Raw genomic sequence first — 22,916 nt, forward strand, 5'->3', positions numbered from 1 at the left:
TGTGTAGTTTGAGACATCTGTTAACCATTGCCGCGGGGGAGCAAGAACGAATCAGGAGAGCTTAATGTCAGACTGCAAAGTGACGTTCATGCTATCGACCCAAGCTACCTTTGTGATATACCGGTAGCTTGCGATCGCCGTAATGGGCACCCCTTGTTTTAAACTATTTAATCTGGCCGGTATGCCAACAATATGGAATTGCTAGCCTTGTAACGCAGTTGTCATGCTTTAGTTGACACTTTTGACATATCACATTGACAGTTAGCACTTCATTTGCTAAAGCTAGCACCTAGCAAGGTAGTGAGCATGTACATAAAGTCTTAACTGCTACCTGTTGTAATTGTGGCAGAATCCCAAAGAAATTGAAATGCAAACAATGCTAATAGCTAGCATGCGAACAGATTGCATAGTAGCATTTTTTGGGCGTATGTATCTATGAAGAAAATGTCATATTATAGCATGTGTCGCCGTGGTTACACGGAATGTGACAAAATGTGAATGCCATCATTGAGACTAATCTAGTGTTGTATCGTGTGGGGGTTCTTTGTTTGTATGCTGTCACCAAAATTCATCAGAGATATACATAATAGTGACTGATATCAGGAATAATAAAATGGGCTGCATTGCTTTTTAGCATTAGAAGTTGCTATTGTGCCACAGGCAGGCCCATACAAATGAAATGGGCTGTATTGCTTTGCAGCATTGGCGGTTGCAGGCCCATAATTAAATGGGCTGCATCGCTTTGCAGCATTAGAAGTTATTGCACCACAAGCAGGCCCATAATGAAATGGGCTGCATTGCTTTGCAGCATTGGAGGTTGCAGGCCCATAATTACATGGGCTGCATTGCTATGCAGCATTAGAAGTCATTGCACCACAAGCAGGCCCTTAAAAATGAAATGTGCTGCATTGCTTTGCAACATTAGAAGTTGCTATTGCGCCACAAACAGGCCCATAACAGTAAAATGGGCTGCATTGTGCTGTAGCATTGGAGGCCCGTAATAAGACACAACACAGTGGATTATTCAAGATGCGTGGATATTTATTTTGGATTTATATCAAAATAGCCTCGGCATATTGTGACATATTTACAAAACATTGTACAAAAATAGGAAAATGAAGCTGTTATTTATTTATTTTGCTTGCTTGCTTGCTTGCTTTCTTTCAACGCCATCGTATGCAAACCTTTACTTGATTTCCTGATGACAATCCTGCACTGTTTCTCGGTAGGAGGAAAAAGGAACTATACAACATGTATGTACATTAAAAAAAATAAAATAAAAAAAGGTTGCGGCCTGCTATTTAGTGAAATAATCCTCAACCAAACCATAAAAAAATTCATAGAAATAATTGAAATGCAACATGAGGCCTGCTGTTCCTGTACATCACTGCGCCTATAGGTGGCGCCACACAAGCTAAATATAGAAACTGGAGCAGGACAAAATGGATGCGACTTAAAAATAATACTTTGTAACAGCAAACGTTGAAATGAAATGTGTGATGAAACACTCGACACAAACTTGAAACCCTCTTAACATTTGTAAGTGCTCTCAACAAGTAGCACAGGCGGCGTGAAGAAGTATAAGTGCACGTCTACGTGAGCTCTACTTGCACTACGAGCGGCGCCGACGGTCCTACTCGCCCTCCTCCTTGATGCGCTGCTGCTTGTTGCGGCGCGAGTCCAAGTCGAAGGAGAAGTCGGACCAGTCGTCTCGCTGGGGGAAGGAGATGGTCTGGCGCAAGGTGAAGCGCACGGCGTCGATGACGCGCTCGCCGCGCGCCTCCGAGGAGCCCACGCTGACGGTGGACGCCCCGCTGGTGGTGCGCACGATGTGGGGCGGGGGGGAGAAGTCCATTGCCTGCCGGTGCTCCAGGATGCCCTTCCAGATGATGTGCTGGAACTCGATGGGGATCTTCAGCCGCGACAGGTCCTAGTGGTCATTACACAGGTTAGTGAGGGGGGGCTCGCTGGGGCAAGGGGGGCTCTGTTCCCTTGTGGGACGGCTGGGGGGGCTCACCTCCATGTTATAGTTCTCAATCTGGTAGATGTTGGTTAGACCCTGTGCTGTGAAGTAATCCAAGCAGCCTGCGCAGCCCAGACGAAGGAGGAAGCTGATGGAAACACAACGCTCGTGTTAGTCTACTGCTACACGCTAACATTTTACGCTAATTCATTCTGTGAACCTGGAACATTTCAGAGCTGCGGCTGCTGGATGTGCAATGCCTTTTTTAAATGTCTTCAACGAGCAAACTCATTGCAACAGTTTGTGTAAGTAGAGAGTCGGTGCTTTCTAGTGCAATACGGGTCTGTACGGTAACCACCAGCGCCCACAAGACCAGGCTTGGATACAAAGCAGAGTGGGGGTTGATATCCTGCAGTGAAGCAAGCTTTCTACAAAGAACGGTGGGGTTTTTTTGGCCCCGTCTTTGTGTGATCGCAACAAGGTAAAAGTAGGTAATCTGGAAGGTATCACAGAGGGATGAAAACCATCTGACTGGCAGTCAGCAGGAAATATCGTTAGCGAGTTTACCGTTAGCTTCACTTTCTCTATTTAGGCGCTCGACTAAGCTGAACAGTTCAACACAACTCTCCTGCTTTCCAATGAATGCTGCCATGCTGATTCCAACTCCAGCGTAATTACTTTGCTGTGATTGATGGTTCTATGTATTCTTTTATGCTGTGATTGATGGTTCTATGTATTCTTTTATGCTATCTGTTGCTCTTCATTTCTCTTCGGTCCTTCTCTGCAATGGAGACTTTTGCTTTGAGTAACTTGAGAGTAACTGCTTTTTTTTTTTTTGTTTGGAGCAAAAAATGCCTGAACTGATGAAAATAAAACAAAAAAGAGCGAGAGAGCGGCGTCCCCAAAAAAGAAATACAGACCCAAAGTTCACATACTCTTAGTGTTCAAATTTATATACAGTAATCCCCCATTTATCACGGTTAATCGTTTCAGACCTGACAGTGATAAGTGAGTTTCTGCAAAGTAGGATTCCTTATTTATTAATGGAATATTTTCATACAGTATAGAAAACCTGTTTAACACCTTTATATAATAATACGGCTTTGAACATTATTAGAGCCTTCTAGACATGAAATAACATCCCTACAGTCACTTTTACACTCCTAATACCCAATATAGTCAACATAAGAGAAAACAAAACATTTAAGACTCGTGCTCGTGTGTGTTGCTGTAAATGTGTTCCAGTGTTGCACAGGAAGTGACATCAGGGGTTTAGAGTTTCATGTTGGTGTGCAACAGTAGCCCGCGTTAGGGATTATTGTGCCTGCTGTGAGGTCATTCAAACCTGCAATAAAAGCTTGTGTGTCGCACCCAACATCAGAGTAACGTTACTGACACCTAGTGACCAGTGTAGAATGCTACATCATCTTTGAATGCGTCTTTTGATTGCCTTATAGAGACAGCGTTCCCTCGCTACATCGCGGTTCACCTTTCGCAGATTTTTTTAAAGCGCAATTTTGCATATTTTTTTTAACAGCGTATGAACATGCCTTGTGTTCTGCATCCTTGTGGTGTATTCGAGCGATCTAACGGTGCTCTGTTGTATGTGTCTGTTATTGTATTTACGACTGCTACCAATAGAGGGTGTTGTATACTCATGTAAGAGATGAAGACGTGTGCGGGTCCACCTTGTCTCACCGTGTTTACGTGCCTGTACGAGCATATTAGGAACCCACAGTAGACAATAGATATAGAGCCACAACAGTCCTTACTGGCTAAGCGAGAACGCCCCTTTGTGTTCTGCGTCCTGATTGGCTGTAGATCATTGTCAATCACTCTTTTGGTCCGTTTCCTGTTGTGGTCAAAAGTGGCTAGCAAACTAGCTAACTGTGTGAGCTGCTTGCTAACCGCCCATAAACAAAAGAAGAAGCAGTAGCTAACCGGCTAAATGAATCTTCGGTTGAAGGAGTAGGATGAGGAGGACGACGGCAGGAGCAACGTGTTTTAACAAGGACACAAAAGAAGAGGCACAGTCAGAGGAGTGAAATACACGTGAGTCACTCAATCATTTCTCGTGTCCCACCGAGTAGGTTGATTATTAAAATTCAAATGAAATTTGAGGTTTGAGAGAGTTCAACCAAGAGAGAAATGTGAGAAAATGTTGGTGCCTGTCTGAGAAACGTCTAAAGTGTATGGTGGGGGCTTTTACAGCTTTAAGAAACATACATCATCATAAAAACAAAGTTGGCTACTTTGCGGGTTTCACTTATTGCGGCCCATTTTGGGAACCTATCCCAGCGATAAACGAGGGAACACTGTATTTTTGTACTTTACTTTATATAGCCACTTTTATGCTTGAAAATGCTAAATTTGCAGAAAATATGAAAAAAATGGCTTAAAATGAATATTTTTGCTAGTAGGCCACGTTCAACCACAAAACAGCATCATTTATTCATTCATATATTTTTGAACAAAGTGTGACGTGGAGAGGGACGACTGACGTTCATATCGATAATCCTAAATCATTGATGTAGGTACCCTATTCAGTAAATTGCGTGGTGTGCTGGGAGGTGTACCGCTGGTGTAACACTGGAACAATGCAGTCTTGAATGGACTCCAGCAGCACCTTACGTTAAATGTTGTAGTGTTTACTCAGATTCTGATTTTTCAGTACGAGATATTCGGTTCGGTTCAGAGGCGTACTGAGCTCCCACACGGTACACACTAAAATTGAGGGACAGGAAGTGTTTGTGGCGTGATGCGTTCAGTAGGGTAAACTAATAGTAGTGCACCCCAGACTGGCTAGCGATAGTGCCAAGGAGGAGCCAGAGCTCGAAAACTCTCCTCCGTGGTTAAAGTCTCCCGTTTCTGTTCGTGTACTCGGCCTTCCCGGTGAAACGTGGCTAAGATGAGGAACGGGTGTCCAAGCTGGAGCTGTAACAAGTACACTTTACCACAAGTGGAATCATCTTTCACTGTTGCACTTGAAACATGACTCAACTATTTCAAAGATCAAAGGAGCAAAGATGGCGCCCTCCGTGGCAGACGTCTCTGTGACACTCTCCCGTGTTTTTCTATTTTTTGCTATTTTATTGTTCATTTTGGACATTCAACACACTCACGCAGTACATTACAACAGAGAGACACTTTTGAACATCGGCAGGGTTCACCATGAACTTTCATTTAGCCTCTCAGACTTTGCCTTTCTTCTGCGCCGGGAGAACGCAGCAGCCTGCGGCCCCGGTGAGCTGAATACCCGGCGAGCAAAGCATCCGAGGCGTAAACGAGGCAAGCGAGCCGGCCTGCATGCTAGGCTAAAAGCTAGAGCGACTAGGACACCGCTACCAAGCCTGCTGCTAGCCAACGTCCGCTCTCTTGAAAACAAGATGGACGAACTACGAGCAAGGATTACAGCTCAACGTGAGATCAGGGAATGCTGTGTCCTCACCTTCACAGAAACCTGGCTGACGGAGGATATACCGGACTCGGCGATCCAGTTGGAATCATTTGCTGCTTACCGGGGAGATCGGACTTTAGCGTCTGGTAAACACAGAGGTGGCGGCGTCTGTGTTTACGTAAACAAACGGTGGTGCACAGACGTACAGACGATGGAAAAGCACTGCTCGCAGGACATTGAGCTGCTGATGGTGAAATGCAGACCTTTTTATTTGCCTCGTGAGTTTAGCGCTGTGTATTTAACTGCTGTTTACATCCCACCACGAGCTAACACTGCTAATGCACTAGGCCTCCTGCATGACATCGTTGATAAACACGAGACCAAACACCCAGACGCTGTATTTATTATATCTGGCGATTTCAACCACTGTAACCTCAGGACTGTCCTCCCCAAATATTACCAGCATGTGAGCTTTCCCACAAGGGAAAATAACATCCTGGACCAAGTCTACTGCAACATGAAAGGTGCTTTGAAGGCTGTTCCAAGACCCCACTTTGGAAAGGCCGACCACATCTCTATATTCCTTTATCCAACATACAGACAACTTCTTAAAAAAGCTCCCCCTGTAAGAACAGCAGTTAAAGTGTGGAATGAAGAAACTGATCAAGTACTTCAGGACTGCTTTGGCTGCACAAACTGGGATGTGTTTAAAACTGCAGCGGGGAGGGAAGATTGTACTGTTGATTTGGATGAATATGCTTCTGCTGTTACTGGCTACATTAGCACATGCATAGAGACTGTTACCACCACCAAGTATTACAGTAAATACCCTAACCAAAAACAGTGGATGAACTGTGATGTAAGGGCTAAGCTACGTGCTCGTTCGACTGCATTTGTCATGGGCACCGCTGATGACTACAAAAAGGCCAGATATGACCTGAGGAGGTCCATACGAGAGGCCAAAAGACAGTACAGACAGAAGCTGGAGGGCTACTCTTCCACCTCACACCCTCGGCGCATGTGGGCGGGGCTCCAGCACATCACAGACTATCGACAGCAGAGTAGCGTAGCCACGTCCAGCCAAACCACACTTCCTGATGAGCTGAACGAGTTCTATGCCCGCTTTGACACCCAAACTCCTGCTGAGCAGAGAGGGTGGTTGGACTTGGGGAGCACACAGGACTCACCTCTCATGGTGACATCAGCTGATGTGCGCAGGGTTCTGAACAAAACAAACCCACGAAAAGCAGCAGGGCCAGACAACATCTCAGGACGTGCACTTCGGGTTTGCTCATCAGAGCTAGCTGATATGCTTGCTGACATATTTAACCTGTCGCTTGCACAAGCATCTGTACCGACCTGCTTTAAGTCCACCACCATAGTGCCCGTACCCAAGAAGAGCAACGTGACCTGCTTGAATGACTATCGCCCTATAGCACTCACTCCTATTGTTATGAAGTGCTTTGAAAGAATAGTCATGACCCACATCAAAAAGAGCATCCCGGCGGCAACTGTGGACCCTCTACAGTTTGCATATCGCCAGAACCGGTTCACGGATGATGCAGTCAACACTGCCATCCACACAGCCCTTTCTCACCTATAGGGCCAGGACACATACGTCAGAATGCTATTTATAGACTATAGCTCTGCATTTAACACAGTCAGCCCCCACAAACTCACAAATAAGCTCCTCACACTTGGCCTGTCACCCTCCCCCTGTAACTGGGTGTTTAACTTTCTAACAGGCAGGCCCCAGTCAGTCAGAGTCCACAATCGCACATCCAGCTCAAGAATTGTGAGCACTGGGACACCACAGGGGTGTGTGCTGAGTCCGCTCCTCTACACGCCCAGAACAACACCAGCATCATTAAATTTGCAAGACATTTATAAATCTAGAGTCCTACGCAGAACACACAACCTCATCAAGGACAGCACACATCCACAACACTCATTATTCACACTCCTACCGTCAGGCAGACGCTACAGGAGTTTGAAGTCCAGGACCACAAGGCTGGCAAACAGCTTTTACCCACAGGCCATCAGGCTTCTCAATGAAGCACTCACACACGCCACACGCAACACACACTCATAGCACTTTATTTATTTATTTGTATTATTTACTTGTATTAATGTCTCTTCTGTTGTTGTTGCTTAATTTATTGGTATATATGTTTATGTGTTTATGTTTCTTATGTTCTTATTCTTTCTTGTGTTTTCTTTCTTTTCTTGGGAGAATGAACAGAATAAGATTTTCATTGCATGGTATAACTGCTGTTTTACTATGCACATGACAATAAAACTCTCTTGAATCTCTTGAATCTTGAATCTCTTGAATCTTGAACTATTTGATGATGGTAATAAATATTTCATGTTCATTTTTATTTGACTGCTGGCAGGTTGGAGAACTCCCTGCGCGTAGTTTTCATGTTTCCTTTTAAAAATCATTGCAGCTTTTGCATTTTGTTTCCTTCCTGTACCCAAAATGAACCAAACTGTGACTATTGTGACTGAAATGTCACTTCTTTTTACACTTAAATGTTAAAATGTGACTTGATGGCCGCAGCTTGGCTTTGGAACACATTATTTCTACTTCCATGATTTCCTATGGGGCGGGGGGGAAGTGGCTTCCAATTAGGCTGACCAGCCTTTTGGACCGGACTGCGTGTACCTTGCAGGTAGGGATGATCCGATCGATCGGCCACCGATTAGTATCGGACGATTTCCTGAAAAAACACATGCTCGGCGTATGCTGATAAATGCCTTTCAAAGCCGATCACAAAAACCGATCGCCGTGCGGCGGCGACATGACAATTCATGTCACGACAAGACAAACATGACATGAATGTGCATGTGTGCTGTGTGACGTAGGGTTGCCAACACCCGTATTGAGCCGACAAGGGACGCACTTTGTCCCGTATTGCCACGAGAATCAACGCTGGTCTGTAAAACCTCCAATGGCTTCAGTTAGACAGCTTGATACAGACCACACCAATCCACACCAATCCACACCAATCCACACCAATCCACGCCAATCCTATTGCTCTTCTTCTTCTCTTGCATCTTTCTTTACACGCTTTGCCGAGCTGTGACGGGCAGCAGCTCGCTAGTTAGAATTATCCGCCTACCTTCTCGTCTCCAGACTCCAAATGTGACTTTTCACCACCGCGACATTTTGTTTTTAAGACAAACAAGCAATGCGGTTAGCTCGGAGCTCGTTTTTGTCCCTCGGGAAAGCTACAAGTGGATATCACGCTCATGTGTCACATTATGTCTTCAACATGAACAACAGTTGAAATGTTGCTAGCTATTAGCATAAAACCCAAATGCTCCAATAGTGATGAAAGTTGGATGCTATTTATTCTCTTAAGGACACATTTCTATTTAATAAAGATATTTATTTGTATTATTTTATTCTGTTGAGCATTTATTCCTCATGTATTTTGTATTAGTCCAAAACACGCATCAAATAGTACAAAATCCTTTCACAATAAAGGCAAAAAAACCCCTATCCACCCAAAGGTATTATCTTTTAATAATGACCTATTTGCCGGGGGCCCTTGGAATTGTCAAACAGCAGCCCTGATCAACAGCACTCATAAATAAATAGAAAAACGTACAGGTCATCCATGTTGATCGGTATTGGTATCGGCCGATCTCACTCATGGATGATCGGTATCAGATTCAGCAGCATAAAACCCTGCTCGGAGCATCCCGACCTGGAGGTACTCCTAGTAAATTTAAGGTTGCGTCTGCCATCATGCAAGTATAACACTTTGGAATTTAAGTTGAACATGTTTTGGTTTTTTTCCTCCAGAAACTGACGACTAACACTGAGTTTGACGTAGAACGGCGTCATGCGGGCACGTGGCTGCACGGGGTGGGCGGGTACCTGGAGATGCTGCTGTCCATGGGGTATGGAGGAGGGGGGGTACAGTGTGAGGAGGGCACCAGGGGCAGCTGGGGCTGCAGGGCGTGAGTGGGGCTCAGTGAACTCATGTCAGCGCTCATGGGGATGTGAGTGCCCATCATGGGAGTCACTGCAGAGACAAAAGGAGCGGCGGTCAGCCTTTCTGCTTGATTTTAGTTTGGAAGCCCGACTGTGGGGGCTGGGGGCGTGCAGACATTTACGCTCAACATGACACATCATGGGGCATGAAAAAGACGACCTTTTTGGAGGAGGAAGTTGTTTGTTTTTTTTTAAAGTGGGCGGGGTGTGGCCGGACTGAAACAGGAAGGAGGAAGGACGAAGGGGGGGCACACTTACTGTCAGTCAGGCCTCCGGCCATGCTGGACGGGGTGAGCGTGTTGCGCTGCTGGGGGTTGATAAGCTGGCTGACCGACGGCAGCTTGTTGACTTTGCCGTGCGTGGGCGAGCTGGAGCCGAAGGTGGGCTGCGGCGGCATCGACGTCCTGCGAGCAAGAGGCGGGGCGCCGTTTAGTGACAAAATTCGAAGACAAAATCGGTTGAATGTGCAAAAATCACACAAAGAAGAGAGAATCCAAACAAAAAAAGCTTTTTTATTAGCAGCCGCAAAGACAAAGAATCTGTTTCAAACAGAGAAAGAAGAAGAAACTGCCCTGCAGTCACTTGGAGGGACATGACCAGCATTTACTTGAAAGCTCACAAGACACACAAATAACCCAAAATGTCCTTCACGAGTCCAGCTCTGACGATGCAAACACTGAAGTCAGGAAACATGCAAACACTCAGGAGAAAGAGTCCAGCAGGGGGCGTGACATTCTCATCCTCAAAGAGTTCATGAAAAGTGGTGAAAGGAGTCAAGAGAGGAGGTCCAAGGAGGACGAGGAGGAATGAGGAGGCTCAGGAGGAGGTGCAGCGCCGCCCTGCAGGCTCCAGGAGCTGACTGCCAAGGCGGGTTTTGATCAGACTGCAAGGAGGAAGCAGAAAGGAGAGAATCAGGACTCACTGAGGACAAGGAGAAACAGAGAGGGAGGTGTAGTACTGCAGGAGGCCACAAGAGGGACCTACACGTCTGCTCTGTACAACGACGGTAGTTGAAATGTTAGGACTAAAATGGAAAATAGACTTTTTTTCTCTCATAACCAAAACCCTAATCCAGGGTTTTTCCAACGAGGGCCACACAGTGAAAAACAAAAGGATGCAACTTTGCCATTTTGATATTTTGTAGATATGCTAAAAAGTTGTAAATATTGCAACAAAATATTGCATCTCAGCTTTGTCATATAAGTGAAAAGGTATTTTATAGATTAATTATTATATACTGAATTATTCACATATCTAATTCCTTGTATGGACTTCAGTCTTTTTAATCTTTTTGCACCCCATTTTTGCAGTTTTTTTTGTCCAAATATTTAAACTTTTCTCCTAAATAATCCTCATCAATTACTCCTCATAGTATTACAATTTATTGCCATAATATTTGGACGTTATTCCCATAATATTATAGCTTTTCCACAACCTACAACTTTGTTTTGTTTCACATATCACGGCTTTAAACAGATAACATATTTTTTTCTTTAATATTTCAACTCTATCCGACTAAAATGACGTAATTTTTTCTCCTAATATCACAAGTTTAACTTCTTCTCATTAGATTACAACTTGTTTCTCAATATTTGGACTTTATTCTCGTACAAGTGACTGCTGTGTTTCTCCATTTCTGTTCTTCCTTCTTGTAAATCTCATAATTTGGGCTTTATGCTGGTAACATAACTTTCTCCCCAACCTCATTTCAAATTCATGCTACTAAAATGACCTTATTTTGCTCCTGATATCACATGAGTGTTGTTAAAGGATGCCTTTTTCTCGTTAGATTGCAACTTTTCTGTAAATATTCAGACTTTATCCTTGTAAAATAGCTGCTGATTTTTTTATTTTTATTTTTTAGAATGTGCAGCAGGCCAATAAAAAACTGCCGTGGGGCCGCAAATGTCCACCGGGCTGCACTTTGGAGACCCCTGCCCCAATTACCCCTAACCCAGCGTGGGCTGAGGTATCAGCGGAGGACTTTCAGTCTTGAGTGCAGACGTGCCAACGTGTGCGTGTTTCATGCTCGCCATGCGTTACGACCCTTGAATACACGTAATGCGTCCGTGCTGTGCAGGTATGCATTTTGTTGCATTTCGCTGCTTTCAGTTCCAAGGTGACTCTGTGAAATGATGTTTGTGTGTCCATGCGCTTCGTACGCGACACCAGCTCGCTCCTCCCTGCAAGCAGCCTCGGGTAGCGTGACGTGCCCCCCAGCCTAAACCCTCCAGTCCTGACCTCAATCCTAAATCCTGCCGTATTCCTGCAGTGCGTGTTGCACGGAAGGCCGCGCGTGCACGCTGGTACTCACTGTTTCTGCAGGAGGTTCTGCTGCTGCTGCCGGTACGACTCGATCGTGTGTTGCGGCAAAAACTGCATCAGCTCCAGAGACTCTTTGATTTTCACCAAAATCTCGTAAATTTCACGCCCCTTGATCTAAGAGGAAGTGAGATACAGATGGCCGTGAGGAGGTGGCGAGGACAAAAGGGAGTGGTCATGTGGGAGGCGGGGCTTACTCACAGGCAAACAGAAAACCTCCTCGTCCGTGGATCTTCTCTTCTTGATGGCCGACATCTGGATGCCGTGTGAAACCTGGCGGAAGGCTGCAAGGAGGAGAAGATGACCTGAGTGCGGGCGGCCATGAGGTTGGACGCCTACGCCAGAGCAGGAAACAAGCGCGGGTGGGGGTTTGGCGGAAAGGTGGCCAACAGAGGACCACGACAGGTAAAGCTCGACAGCCCGTCACCGGCCCCCAGCTCTACTTACGGCGCTTCGTACCCTCACTGCTCTTTGCGGTGTCTGTGATGTGCTGCTTGCGGATGCTGTCCTCGTCCGCCTTGCGGTCTCGACCCGGGCAGGCGCAGATGCGAGCCTCGAAGCAGCGGCGGCCCAACACCTGACCGCTGTGACACAAGAAAGACAACATCAGCGACGCCCCGACGCCTGATTGAGCGTGCCGTTGATCACATGACGTACTCTCGGGTCTCCAAGGTGACGATGATGAGGATGGGCCGTCTGTTCATGCCGCCCACACAGCTGGAGTTACACATGAAGTTGTACAAGATGGTGGTGAACTCTGTCCCCACCTGGCGGGAAACACAAGGCATGCTTTCACCAACGACGTAGCGTCAATCAAGGCTTTTCTTGTGGAGGGGTGGGGCTCCGGCCAAGGAAGAACCATTCAAAAACAGTTTGGCCTTGGCGGAGGTCTCCTTCCTCTCAGTGAAGACAGCCTTTGCTGAAGACCGTCAACGCCTGACTTTGTTGACACTTTTGAGGAAGTCGAGAAGGAAACAAAAACCAGGCTGCTGTCTTGATCCTGCTGGGGGCTTTAGGGGCTTTGGGGGTGGGGGCCGGGGGGTCGCTCACTATTGTCAACACATTGGGTAGACAAGAGTCGACCCCTGTCAGGTGATGATGTGGATGAGGAGGCTCACCTGGGGGGGCTCGTAGGGCACCAGCACACTCTGCCTCCCGGTGATGGAGTCCTCCACGTACTGGGCGTGGCTGTTGCCCTCCACGCGGATCAGGTGACTCGGTGGGGCAATCTGACCTGGTGCGGGAGTCAAATGAAGTCAGACGAACGTGGACATGGGGAGACGTCAATCAGTCAGATCACTCGACGTACCGTCGTTGAACTCGCGGCTCAGCTCGTGGTTGGGGCAGCGTTTGACCACCTCGGTCACGTGCTCGGCCTTCTTGTAAACGGGCATGGCGCGGATGACGGCGCCCTGCGGCGGGGTGGTCAGCACTTTGATCTGGATGGGACACGTCTTGGCGATTTGGCAGTACAGCTTCTTCAAGTCTGTGGAGTACTGCCAAGACACACACACACACAAGAGGACGCATGAAGCAGACACACCCAAACACCAGCGTCATCTCATCAGAAGCTGACTGGCACAAGTTTGTCCCACTGGTACCAACATCTTCCTCAGGGACTTAAAGGAGTCTGCGTCAAAGTACCCTGGTTGCAGTCCAGGTGTCTGCAGCCATAAAGCAAGACCAGGACCACCACGAGTCTTAAGCACACAAGTATTAGCATGTTTTCCAAGATGTACAAAGTACCACCAAGTACCACTGCTGGTATGCAGAATCCTTCTGGTGGGACTCAGGATCAGCAGAGATACCCTGGAACCCGTTTATGTCAACAGTCCTCAGGCTGGCTAACGGATGTCGACATAAGTGATTGTCAACATAACCGCAATCGATGTCAACGTAAGCAGTTGTCGACACAAGTGGCTGTTGACAAACAAAGCCTATGTTGACATAAGTGTTTGTAGACATAAATGGCTGTAGACATAAGCGGTTGTCGACATGAGCTGTTGTTGACATAACCAAAATCAATGTTAACATAAGTAATTGTTGACATAAGCAGATGTCGACATAACCAAGAGTCGAAGTCACCATAAGTGGTTGTCAGCATAACCAAAATCGATGTTGGCATAAGTGATTATTGATAAGTGGTTGTTGAGATGAGCGGTTGTCGGCATAACCAAATGTCGATGTCGACATAAGTGGTTGTTGACATAAGTGGTTGTCGACAGAACCAAAAGTCGATGTCGACATAAGTGGTTGTTGACATAAGCGGTTGTCGACAGAACCAAAAGTCGATGTCGACATAAGTGGTTGTTGACATAAGCGGTTGTCGACAGAACCAAAAGTTGAAGTCACCATAAGTGGTTGTTGACATAAACAACTGTTGACATAAGCGGTTGTTGGCATAAGCAGATGTTGACATAACCAACAGTTGATGTCGGCATAAGTGGTTGTTGACATAAGCAATTGTTGACATAAGCGGTTGTTGGCATAAGCAGATGTTGACATAACCAAAAGTCAATGTTGACATAAATGGTTGTCGACAACTACGTATGCCGACATAACCAAAACTGGTGTTGACATAAGCGGTTGTTGACATAACCAAAAGTCGCTGTCAACATAAATGGTTGTTGACATAAGCGGTTGTCGACATAACTAAAACTAGTCGTTGCACTTTGACTTGTGATTTTTTTCAGAAACATAAGGACAGTGAAAGGATTTTTGTTTTGTGAATCATTTTATTTCCTCTAAATTGATCAATTTGATTCCCTCGTATTGCTACTAGCTACTAGCTTCTGTCCTTCTTCCTTAAAAAGTGACATCGTTTACAAGCGAGGCCACTTTGAGGCTGGAAAACAACAACAGGCTGCATTTTAGGATGGATGGTCGGGTGGAACACCTGTTGGCTGGACTGGGCCTTCAGGCAAAAAGGAGGGTTAAAGACAAGACTGTGATTAGGACCCACTTGAAGGCGCACGCACACACACACACACACACACACACACACACACACACACGCACACACACACACACACACACAGGGAAGAAAGAGTGTGTATTGGACAAACTTTTAAGAAGTCTGAAGGAGCCTGTGGGACTTCCGAGCAGCTTCATAAAAAGGACGCCTCTAGCGGCAATTAAAGTGGGCCCAGCTTTCATCTTTAAGGGAGGGTCGCTGTGCCGCAGCATCTTAGCTAGCGCCACAGGTCGAATTAAAACCATAACACACCTGACGTCCGGCTTGACGTTGGTGCTAACACGTATTGGAGATGTCGGCTTCGTTTCTTCTACGTTAAATCCCAGCTGCATTGCGTACACGCATCTGCTTAAAAATGACACGCTTGGTGCTGACCGTGTCAGCAACTCTTCTACTCCTGAATCTCTGCGCACACAAAAGGGTGAAAATGTGTCAAAACATGCACCCCTATTTTATTTTTATGGAAAATACACCGCATGGCGTCGCTGTTCTAAAACCCCAAAGTTTGACCCTACAAGTCGGGTTGACTTGAAATTTCTCACAAGCTCACCACACCCTCTGTAACTTTGGGGTGTTTAGTTGAATCACAGCGAAATTTGGCACACGCCTTTGGGAGACCGACAAGCACATGCGTGTCAAATTTGAGCAAGATTGGTCGAAAAACATGGCCGCCATCAAGCTAACCGTCTTTGCAGGGACCCAACTAATTGGTGATATGGTACAAGGACTTCCACTTATACTTCCACGTATAGCGCTTGTCTACCTTCAAAGCGCTTTGACCACATTGTTAGCACGATTACTCCTGATGACGCAGCACCAGGAACAACTGGGGGCACAGTCACGGGGGGGCGGAGGATGGAACCAGCAACTTTATTGAGTTATTTGTGTAATGATGATACAACTTTGAGGATATCTTGACACATGTAGGCTAGCATGCCTTTCAAATTATTTTGACCACAACCATTGAAGTTTTTCTACGAATGATGAGTTTGGGAACGGGACTGATCCTCACATCTTTTCCGAGAAGTCATCCTGAAAGCGACGCGAAGACGGATGGTTGCAGTTGTCCCCTTCGCTCCTAACCCGATACTCCCCGCACGCTGCTGTCACTCTGCTAAATGAGGTGGAGAAGGCGGATTGAGGCAAGGGGGGAGGAGGGTGCGGTTGGAAGACCGAACCACTGCGTGGATGGTCGCTGTGTTGTGTTTAGAATAATTACAGGCTGAGGCTTTTGCGTAGCTGGAGGCAAAAAGAAGATCTAATCAGAGAGCAGCAAAGTTTGTTTAGATGATATCAAACTATCCGAGACTCGCACCCACCCAGGAGAACCATCCCAGCCCTGCAGCTACACACAAACTATTTGCTCAGCGCTGAGGAGGGAGCTAAAGCTAACAGCGCAGAGGGCGGCCGGTTGAATGATGGGATCCAGTAGCGGGCGCAGGGCGCGGCGCTCAGGTGTGAACACGTAATTAGCGTCCTTTCAGGGGGAGTCGCTCGCGCACTCACAAAGGAACTCCACTGCGGGAGAACGCCAAACGCGCACCCGCGCTCGTGCACGCGGCCTACGAGACATTCCGATGCCCCGCAGAGTGCGCGAGCGACCCCGACGCAAGGGCGCACGTTTCCCCTTGCGGAGGCAGGTCCCGGCAGGCCCGCAGCTGTGACGTTCCTCTGGCGCTGACAGGCGCTGCGGGCGCATGCAGCAGTCAAGTCCTGACAAACACGGGTCCTTAAACAAGCACCGTGTGGCGCCTCTGGTCTTGTCTTCTTCATACCTGACATGTCGCGTCTTGCCTGCAGCTTCTCCTCAACGTGTTGAAATCTTTTTTCCCCTCAGCAAACACCTGCATCCTACTGGGAAACGCTGGACTGCAAACCTGGAAATTCTTTTTTTCCTTCTACTCTTTGCTGAAAGGAGTCCAAGACGGGTGTTTTTTCCGCCGGTGTCGCTTCCTTGATGAAAACATCCATCGAAAATGTGAAAGCACAATCAGCGCTGCTTACTGTTTTCATGATTTGCTGTCATGTCACCTGAGACCTCAACAAGTCTTCCAAATGGAAGCTGTTGTTTACTTGATGAAGCTGTCATTCACCAGCTTGGCCACTAGGTAGCGCAACCCTTTCCGTGCTGTCAGCAAACACAAAATCCTCAACTGCCCGGTGGGATACATTGTGGTCGACAAGCTACAATCATCATGCGTCTCTGTCAGGGGTGAATGATGCTAACGCTAATAAGCCACCTGGCCTGGAGGACCAACAACTGGGGGCCAGGCCTCTTCAGCTGGCTGCTCACAGGCCAAATGCCCACCAAGAATGACATCACAACGGCCCCTGGCTTCAGTTCAAAAGCACTCCTGTCATATAGAGGATCTTTGACCAGGCATTTTTGCAGTAGGCCCTTATAAACTGCAGTGTTTCTGTCATATAGAGGATCTTTGACTAGTGTTTATTTTTTTTGCAGTATGTCCTTAAAACCACCAAGATGCTCCTGTCATAGAGAGGATCTTTGATCAGCATTTTTTTTGCAGTAGGTCCTCATAAACCGCAGTGCTTCTGTATATAGAGGATCTTTGGTGGTTTTTATGTTGTTGCAGTAAGTTTTTGTTTTTTTGCAGTTGGTGCTTAAAAATGGCTCCTGTCATATAGAGGATCTTTGATCAGCATTTCTGCAGTAAAGTCCTTTAAAACGTTTTTCTGTTACATAGAGGATCTTTGATGAGCAGTTGTTGTTTGCAGTAGGTCCTTAAAAACGGCAGTGTGTTTTTTTGTTTTTTTTTCCATAGGTCTTTAAAAGCAGCAGGGTGCTCCTGTCATATATAGAGGCTCTTTGATCAGCATTTTTGCGTTCTTATAAACAACAGTGCTTCTGTTGTACTGAGAATCTCTCTAGTTAGTTTTTTTTGCAGTAGGTCCCAAAAAACGGCAGAATGTTTCTGTTATATAGAGGATCTTAGAATAGTTTTTTGTTTTTTTGCACTAGAATGCATTCTTAGAAATGGCACAGTGTTTCTGTTAATAAAGGATCTCTGTGTGTGTTTGTGCGTTTGTTGAGGTGTTTGGTTTTTTTTGCAATACGTCCTTAAAAACGGCAGAGTGCTCCTGTCATATAGAGCAGGGGTCCCCAACCACTGGGCCACGGCCCAGTACTGGTCCATCGGTGGGGCCGAACCGGACCACGGGAAGCTTTCTGATGCAATGATAAAAATAAAAAAAATACACTTGTAAATAACTACATCTCATTTTATGTAAATGCATGTCAGTTTGGAAATAAAGGCCATTCTTTTATTTAAACAATAATATAGAAATCCCATAGTTTTGGCATTTACATGTTTAACGCAAGCGGCAACCCGTACCACTTTGTTCAACGGTCCCTGAACGCACCATCGTGCGTGTGCTAACTTTATCTCATGCCACACAGATAGACTACTACTGTATTTTTACCATTTTTCTTTCACCTCATATTTGGTGTCAAATGCTGATACTACGTGGGAATGCATAAAGGTAAGTTTTGATGACTTTTTGAGTGCTAATGTGCACATTTGTCTCAAGGTAATTCATGCTAGCACACTGCCTTTTACCACACACGTCAAACAGCCATGTAATCATCTCTCTGGAAAACAAACTCCAGGCTTGAACTGGTGGATGGTGGGTCTGCATTCATTTTGTGCTTTTAATTTGATGTTATTCATGTGTTAGTTTTACACAATACATCATAAATAAGATACATTACATTAGACCGCTATAATGTATGAACTCCCCCCCGGTCCGTGGGAGATTTGTGGGAACACAAACCGGTCTGTGGGTCAAAAAAGGTCACTGTTATAGAGGATCTTTGATCAGCATTTCTGCAGTAGGTCCTTAAAACAGCAGTGTTCCTGTTACATTGAGGATCTTTGACTTCTTTTTGCAGTATGTCCCAAAACGGCAGTGTGTTTGTGTTATATAGTGAATCTTTTTTTTTTTTTTTTGCAGTTGATCCTTAAAAACGGCAGAGTGCTCCTGTCATTTAGAGGATCTTTGACTAGGGTTTTTTGTTGCAGTGGGTCCTTAAAACAGCAGCGTTTTGCTGTCATATAGAGGGAAAAAACTCAAGTCTTTGCAGTAGGTTCTTAAAAACAGAAGGATCTTTGAATAGCATTTTTTTGTGTTTTTTGCAGTCGGTCTTCAAATACGGCAGTGTTTCTGTTATATAGAGGATCTTTGACTTGCGTTTTTGCAGGCAGTCCTTAAAACATCAGCGCTGCTGTCATTCCGAGCATCAACATGCTTTTCTTTCTTCTATGTGAGCGTGTTAGCAAAATGCTGAAGTAAAAGAGGAACGTGAATACGTCACACACAAAAGAGAAGTCATATTTTCTAAAAATGTGCCCCCCCAACAATTTAGTGACCATCACTGCATCCCTAACATATTTAATGGCGCGGCAGCCATGATGGGTGTTTTGTGTAAAATGATGTTGCACGCTGCATGTGGTGTGTTATCGCAGCGCAGTCCTGCAGCGCTGTTTAGTTTCTGAGAGAGTGAACTTTTCCACAACATGGCCCAAATCCTAACCCCCTCCTTTCCGCACCTTCAGTCGCTTGAGCGAGGCGAGTCGCGACAAGCTTCCTGACACAAACAAGTCTCGGCCCCATCTCGTGAGGCGTGGGACGGGCCCGCAGATGTTCCACCAACAAGCTGCGTCTTGCCACCTTTTCGCTGGAACGCTCTTTTTCTTTGAGCGCCTCCTCCTCAATGCCAGACGCGGACAGCGAGCTGAGCTTCCCCCCCCTCCGCAAAAAAGGCCAACAGAGCCCAGAGGGTTGACGGTATTTACACGAGTATTATCCTCGCTCCATTACTGTAATCCCTGCAGCACCGCCGCATTCCTCGCCTTTTAAGACGCACGGCAAACACCCGCCATCTTTAGCCAGACAATGGCGGCCGAAACGGCGACGCGCCGTGAATTCAGCAAGAAACACCTCAGAGCTGCTTTGAGACGTGAGATGTGTTTCTGGGAAGACACGCTGTGTGTCACCGTCTTCCCAGACAGGAAGCGGTGACGCTGTGGGTGAGGATTAGGCGTGTCCCCTTGAGAGCAGTCATCAAAAAGTACGCTACACGGCTCGCTAACACCCCCCACCTCCCACCCCAGGACTTTCAAAGGAGCCATTAGTGGATCTTTGCTTTGATGGCCTTTAGTGGACAACGTCAACACTTTTCTTGTTTGGTTTTTTTATCTTTTATCTTGGCGGACACAAAGTCAGCAAAGGATGACAAAATATGTTCTTTTTCATCGCCCAAATAGAACATTGGACAGCAACATTTTTACAAAAACTATGACAAAAATGTTTGCTAATTGCTGTCCAATGAAAAGCAAGTGTCATCATTTTTTTGAAATCACAGATTTGAATAATATGATCATTGCAATAAGTATTAAAAAAGAAGAACATGTTACCGTATCATATTATTAATCATTCATATGAGGGCTGTCCAAGGGAACGGCAGCTTCCTTTAACGGCACCATTTTTTTAAAATGCACGATTAACGCCCACACGTCCTGTTTGACCCTCGGCCTGTGGTGACTGGGGGAACAAATGGTGATTTGGTGATTTGGTGATTTAGCTTCAAAGGCCCCCCTGGCTGATGGCTCTCTCAACAGGACCAAAGCTGTTTGTATCCGCAGATATCACGGATTGCGTTGCCTGCCGGAGACTGGAGCACTGCAGGTGTTTTTTATTGTCATTTATACAGTTGTGCCTTGGCATACCAGCGTCCCAACGAAAGAGGGTTTTTTAGATGCAAGCCGTCTCTCGGCTGATTTTTGGGTTAGCAGCTGCTATTTACGGGCTGTCAATGTGACCATGGTCGGAGTCCACAATGGCTGGAAATAGTATTAGCAGTGATAGCATAACAGCGCACTAGCTAGGTCCTGGGAAAGATTTTCATCACCGCAGTAAAACATACGAACATTCTAGCCATCTAATGTTTCTTATTTATGGTGCATTGTGTAAAACTATGACAGGAACAACATCAAATTAACAGGACGACATGAAAACAGCCACCATCCACCAGTACCAGCCTGGAGCTCGTTTGCATTCCCACATAGCGTCAGCATTTGGGACCAAATATCAGGTCAAAGAAAAATGCTGTTTTTTTTTTTTATTTTCCAAATATTTAAACTTTCTTCTTGTAAATTGTTTTCTCACAATTATGACTTCATTCTCATAATATTTTAACTTTATTTCTATAATATGATAACTTTTTCCCCAACCTAATTTTCCAAAAATGACAGCTTTAGTCACTGTTTTGTTTCTCTTAATATCACTACTTTAAAAAAAATATTTCAACTCTGTGGTAGAAAAATGAAATTTTTCCCCACAAATTATTGACTCCTGCAAAATTAAATTTTTTTCTCTAGCAAGAACACAACTTTTTTCTCTCAATATTTTGACTTTATTCTTGTAAAATTACAGCTGATTTTTCCATTTCTGCTTTTTAAAAAAAAAAAAATCCAACTAGTTCATCTTTCTTCTTGTAAATGTTTTTCTCCTAATTAGGTTTCTCCTAGTTATTATTTCTCATAATATCAGGACTTTAAAAAATAGATTTTTTTCTTTAATATTTCCACTCAATGCTACTAAGATGACATTATTATTCTTCATAATATTACAAGTTTATTCTCCTAAAATTGGGACTTTTTTTAATCTCGTTTTTTTCTCTTAATAGTTTGACTTTATTCTCATAAAATTACAGCTGTTTTTTTTTTTACATTTACATTTTCCAACTATTTCAACTTTCTTCTTATCAATGTTCTTCTCGTAATTCTGACTTCATTCCTGTATTTTGACTTTATTCTCTTAACATACGTTTTTCTGCAACTTAGTTTGCCAAAAATTACAACTTTGTTTTGTTCTCATAATATTACGACTTTTGAGAAAATGACGTCTTTCTTTCATATTTCGACTTTATGCTACTAAAATGCCGTTATTTTTCCCCATGACATCACGTTAATCTCGTAAAATGACTTTTTCTCCTTAGATTACAACTTTTTCTCTTCATATTGGCCTTTATTCTTGTCAAATTTGTAGCTTTCTTGTTAAATTACATTTTTAGAATGTGCCGCGGGCCGCAAATGGCCCCCAGGCTGCACTATGGACACCCCTGGTGTCAATGATGCGTTGCAAACGCGAAGAAAACTGCAGATTGCATCATCAGTTGAAGAGAAATATTCTTAAAGCATGTTCTTTTGGAGGGAGTTTAGCAAAGTAGAAGTACATCAAAATCTACTACATCACAGCAGATCATAGCAATCCCAAGAGAGCACGCAAATACGGCCATTCTGAGTTTGAAGGCTAGAGTGAAGTTGATCGAATGGAGCTAGCGCTAGCACGTAGCTCTGTGGTGATGTGAACAGATGTCGCCGGTAATGACAGGCGACAACGACGACGACTAGATGGCCACATCGCCGCGCATCAGCTAGACCGCCGCCGTGAGCTCTGTCATCATGTGACCGTAAACTTCAACCTGCTGCCGCTGGGATTATTACCTCCGCCAAGGAGTTTGTTAGCTTGCAGGACTGTGTGAAGAAACCACCAAACTATTGATCAGTGGGGGGGTGGGGGGTCGGAGGGAAGAACCAATTTCATTTTGCTGAGAATCTGGATAAAGGGGCTGATCCAGGATTATTCGCTGACATCGCAAAGTAGGACATTTCTTGCTCTTTCTCATTCCTGGCCTCTTATGAGATAGATACATTTATTATACTGTATAATATGTATTATATATTATATTTCATATAGATATTCATCTCATTTTATTAGATTTGGATTTTAATTTATGTTTAAAAGTATTTATTATTATTTTTATTTTTTAACATATCAATATATTTACATATAATTATTATATTATACTGTATATAGAAATATAGCATATATAACATAAAATATTCTACAATATTATAATTATACTTAATGTTTTGTTTATTACTTAATAAAATAATTTATTTAATATTTAATAATTATTTTTTACTTATTATTTTATTATTATTCCGTTTAGTTAGTATATAATTATCACATATTTACAAGAATATATATAGTGATAAAATATGGTGTTATATATTATACAATAATAATATATTCATTTAGTATAGTTGATTATTTAATATTTATATAGTTATGAATAAGTATTTGATGCTATTACAGTTACCTGTCGCAAGCACAAATCAGAAAAGATTACAGAAAAAAAAGACAAACCTTCCTGACAACTTTACAATGC

At 44.6% G+C, this 22,916-nt stretch overlaps 2 protein-coding genes across 6 annotated transcripts in view; one reads left to right on the forward strand and one right to left on the reverse strand.

Moving 5' to 3' along the window:
* zbtb11 (zinc finger and BTB domain containing 11) overlaps window positions 1–1,285 on the forward strand; it is an 8,937-nt gene extending 7,652 nt beyond the window's left edge. The window contains exon 10 of the mRNA XM_054788985.1: window positions 1–1,285. This exon is cut by the window's left edge and continues 922 nt beyond it. The gene's annotated coding sequence lies outside the window, so the exon portion shown is untranslated.
* The window catches only part of tp63 (tumor protein p63), a 46,109-nt gene continuing 24,211 nt past the window's right edge, over window positions 1,019–22,916 (reverse strand). For 2 of the 5 annotated variants that reach the window (XM_054788986.1, XM_054788989.1), the window contains 10 exons: window positions 12,998–13,184; window positions 12,807–12,922; window positions 12,346–12,455; window positions 12,136–12,272; window positions 11,890–11,972; window positions 11,681–11,805; window positions 9,625–9,770; window positions 9,250–9,397; window positions 2,018–2,111; window positions 1,019–1,930 (listed from right to left, as the gene is read on the reverse strand). In XM_054788986.1, the coding sequence (XP_054644961.1) occupies window positions 1,634–1,930; window positions 2,018–2,111; window positions 9,250–9,397; window positions 9,625–9,770; window positions 11,681–11,805; window positions 11,890–11,972; window positions 12,136–12,272; window positions 12,346–12,455; window positions 12,807–12,922; window positions 12,998–13,184 (1,443 nt within the window). In that variant the 3' untranslated portion in view covers window positions 1,019–1,633. The remainder of the gene's footprint in view (window positions 1,931–2,017; window positions 2,112–9,249; window positions 9,398–9,624; window positions 9,771–11,680; window positions 11,806–11,889; window positions 11,973–12,135; window positions 12,273–12,345; window positions 12,456–12,806; window positions 12,923–12,997; window positions 13,185–22,916) is intronic. The other 3 variants (XM_054788988.1, XM_054788990.1, XM_054788991.1) reach the window with 2 other exon arrangements.

The sequence above is a fragment of the Dunckerocampus dactyliophorus genome, chromosome 10 (genome assembly GCF_027744805.1).
Source record: "Dunckerocampus dactyliophorus isolate RoL2022-P2 chromosome 10, RoL_Ddac_1.1, whole genome shotgun sequence".
Taxonomy (NCBI): Eukaryota; Metazoa; Chordata; class Actinopteri; order Syngnathiformes; family Syngnathidae; genus Dunckerocampus; species Dunckerocampus dactyliophorus.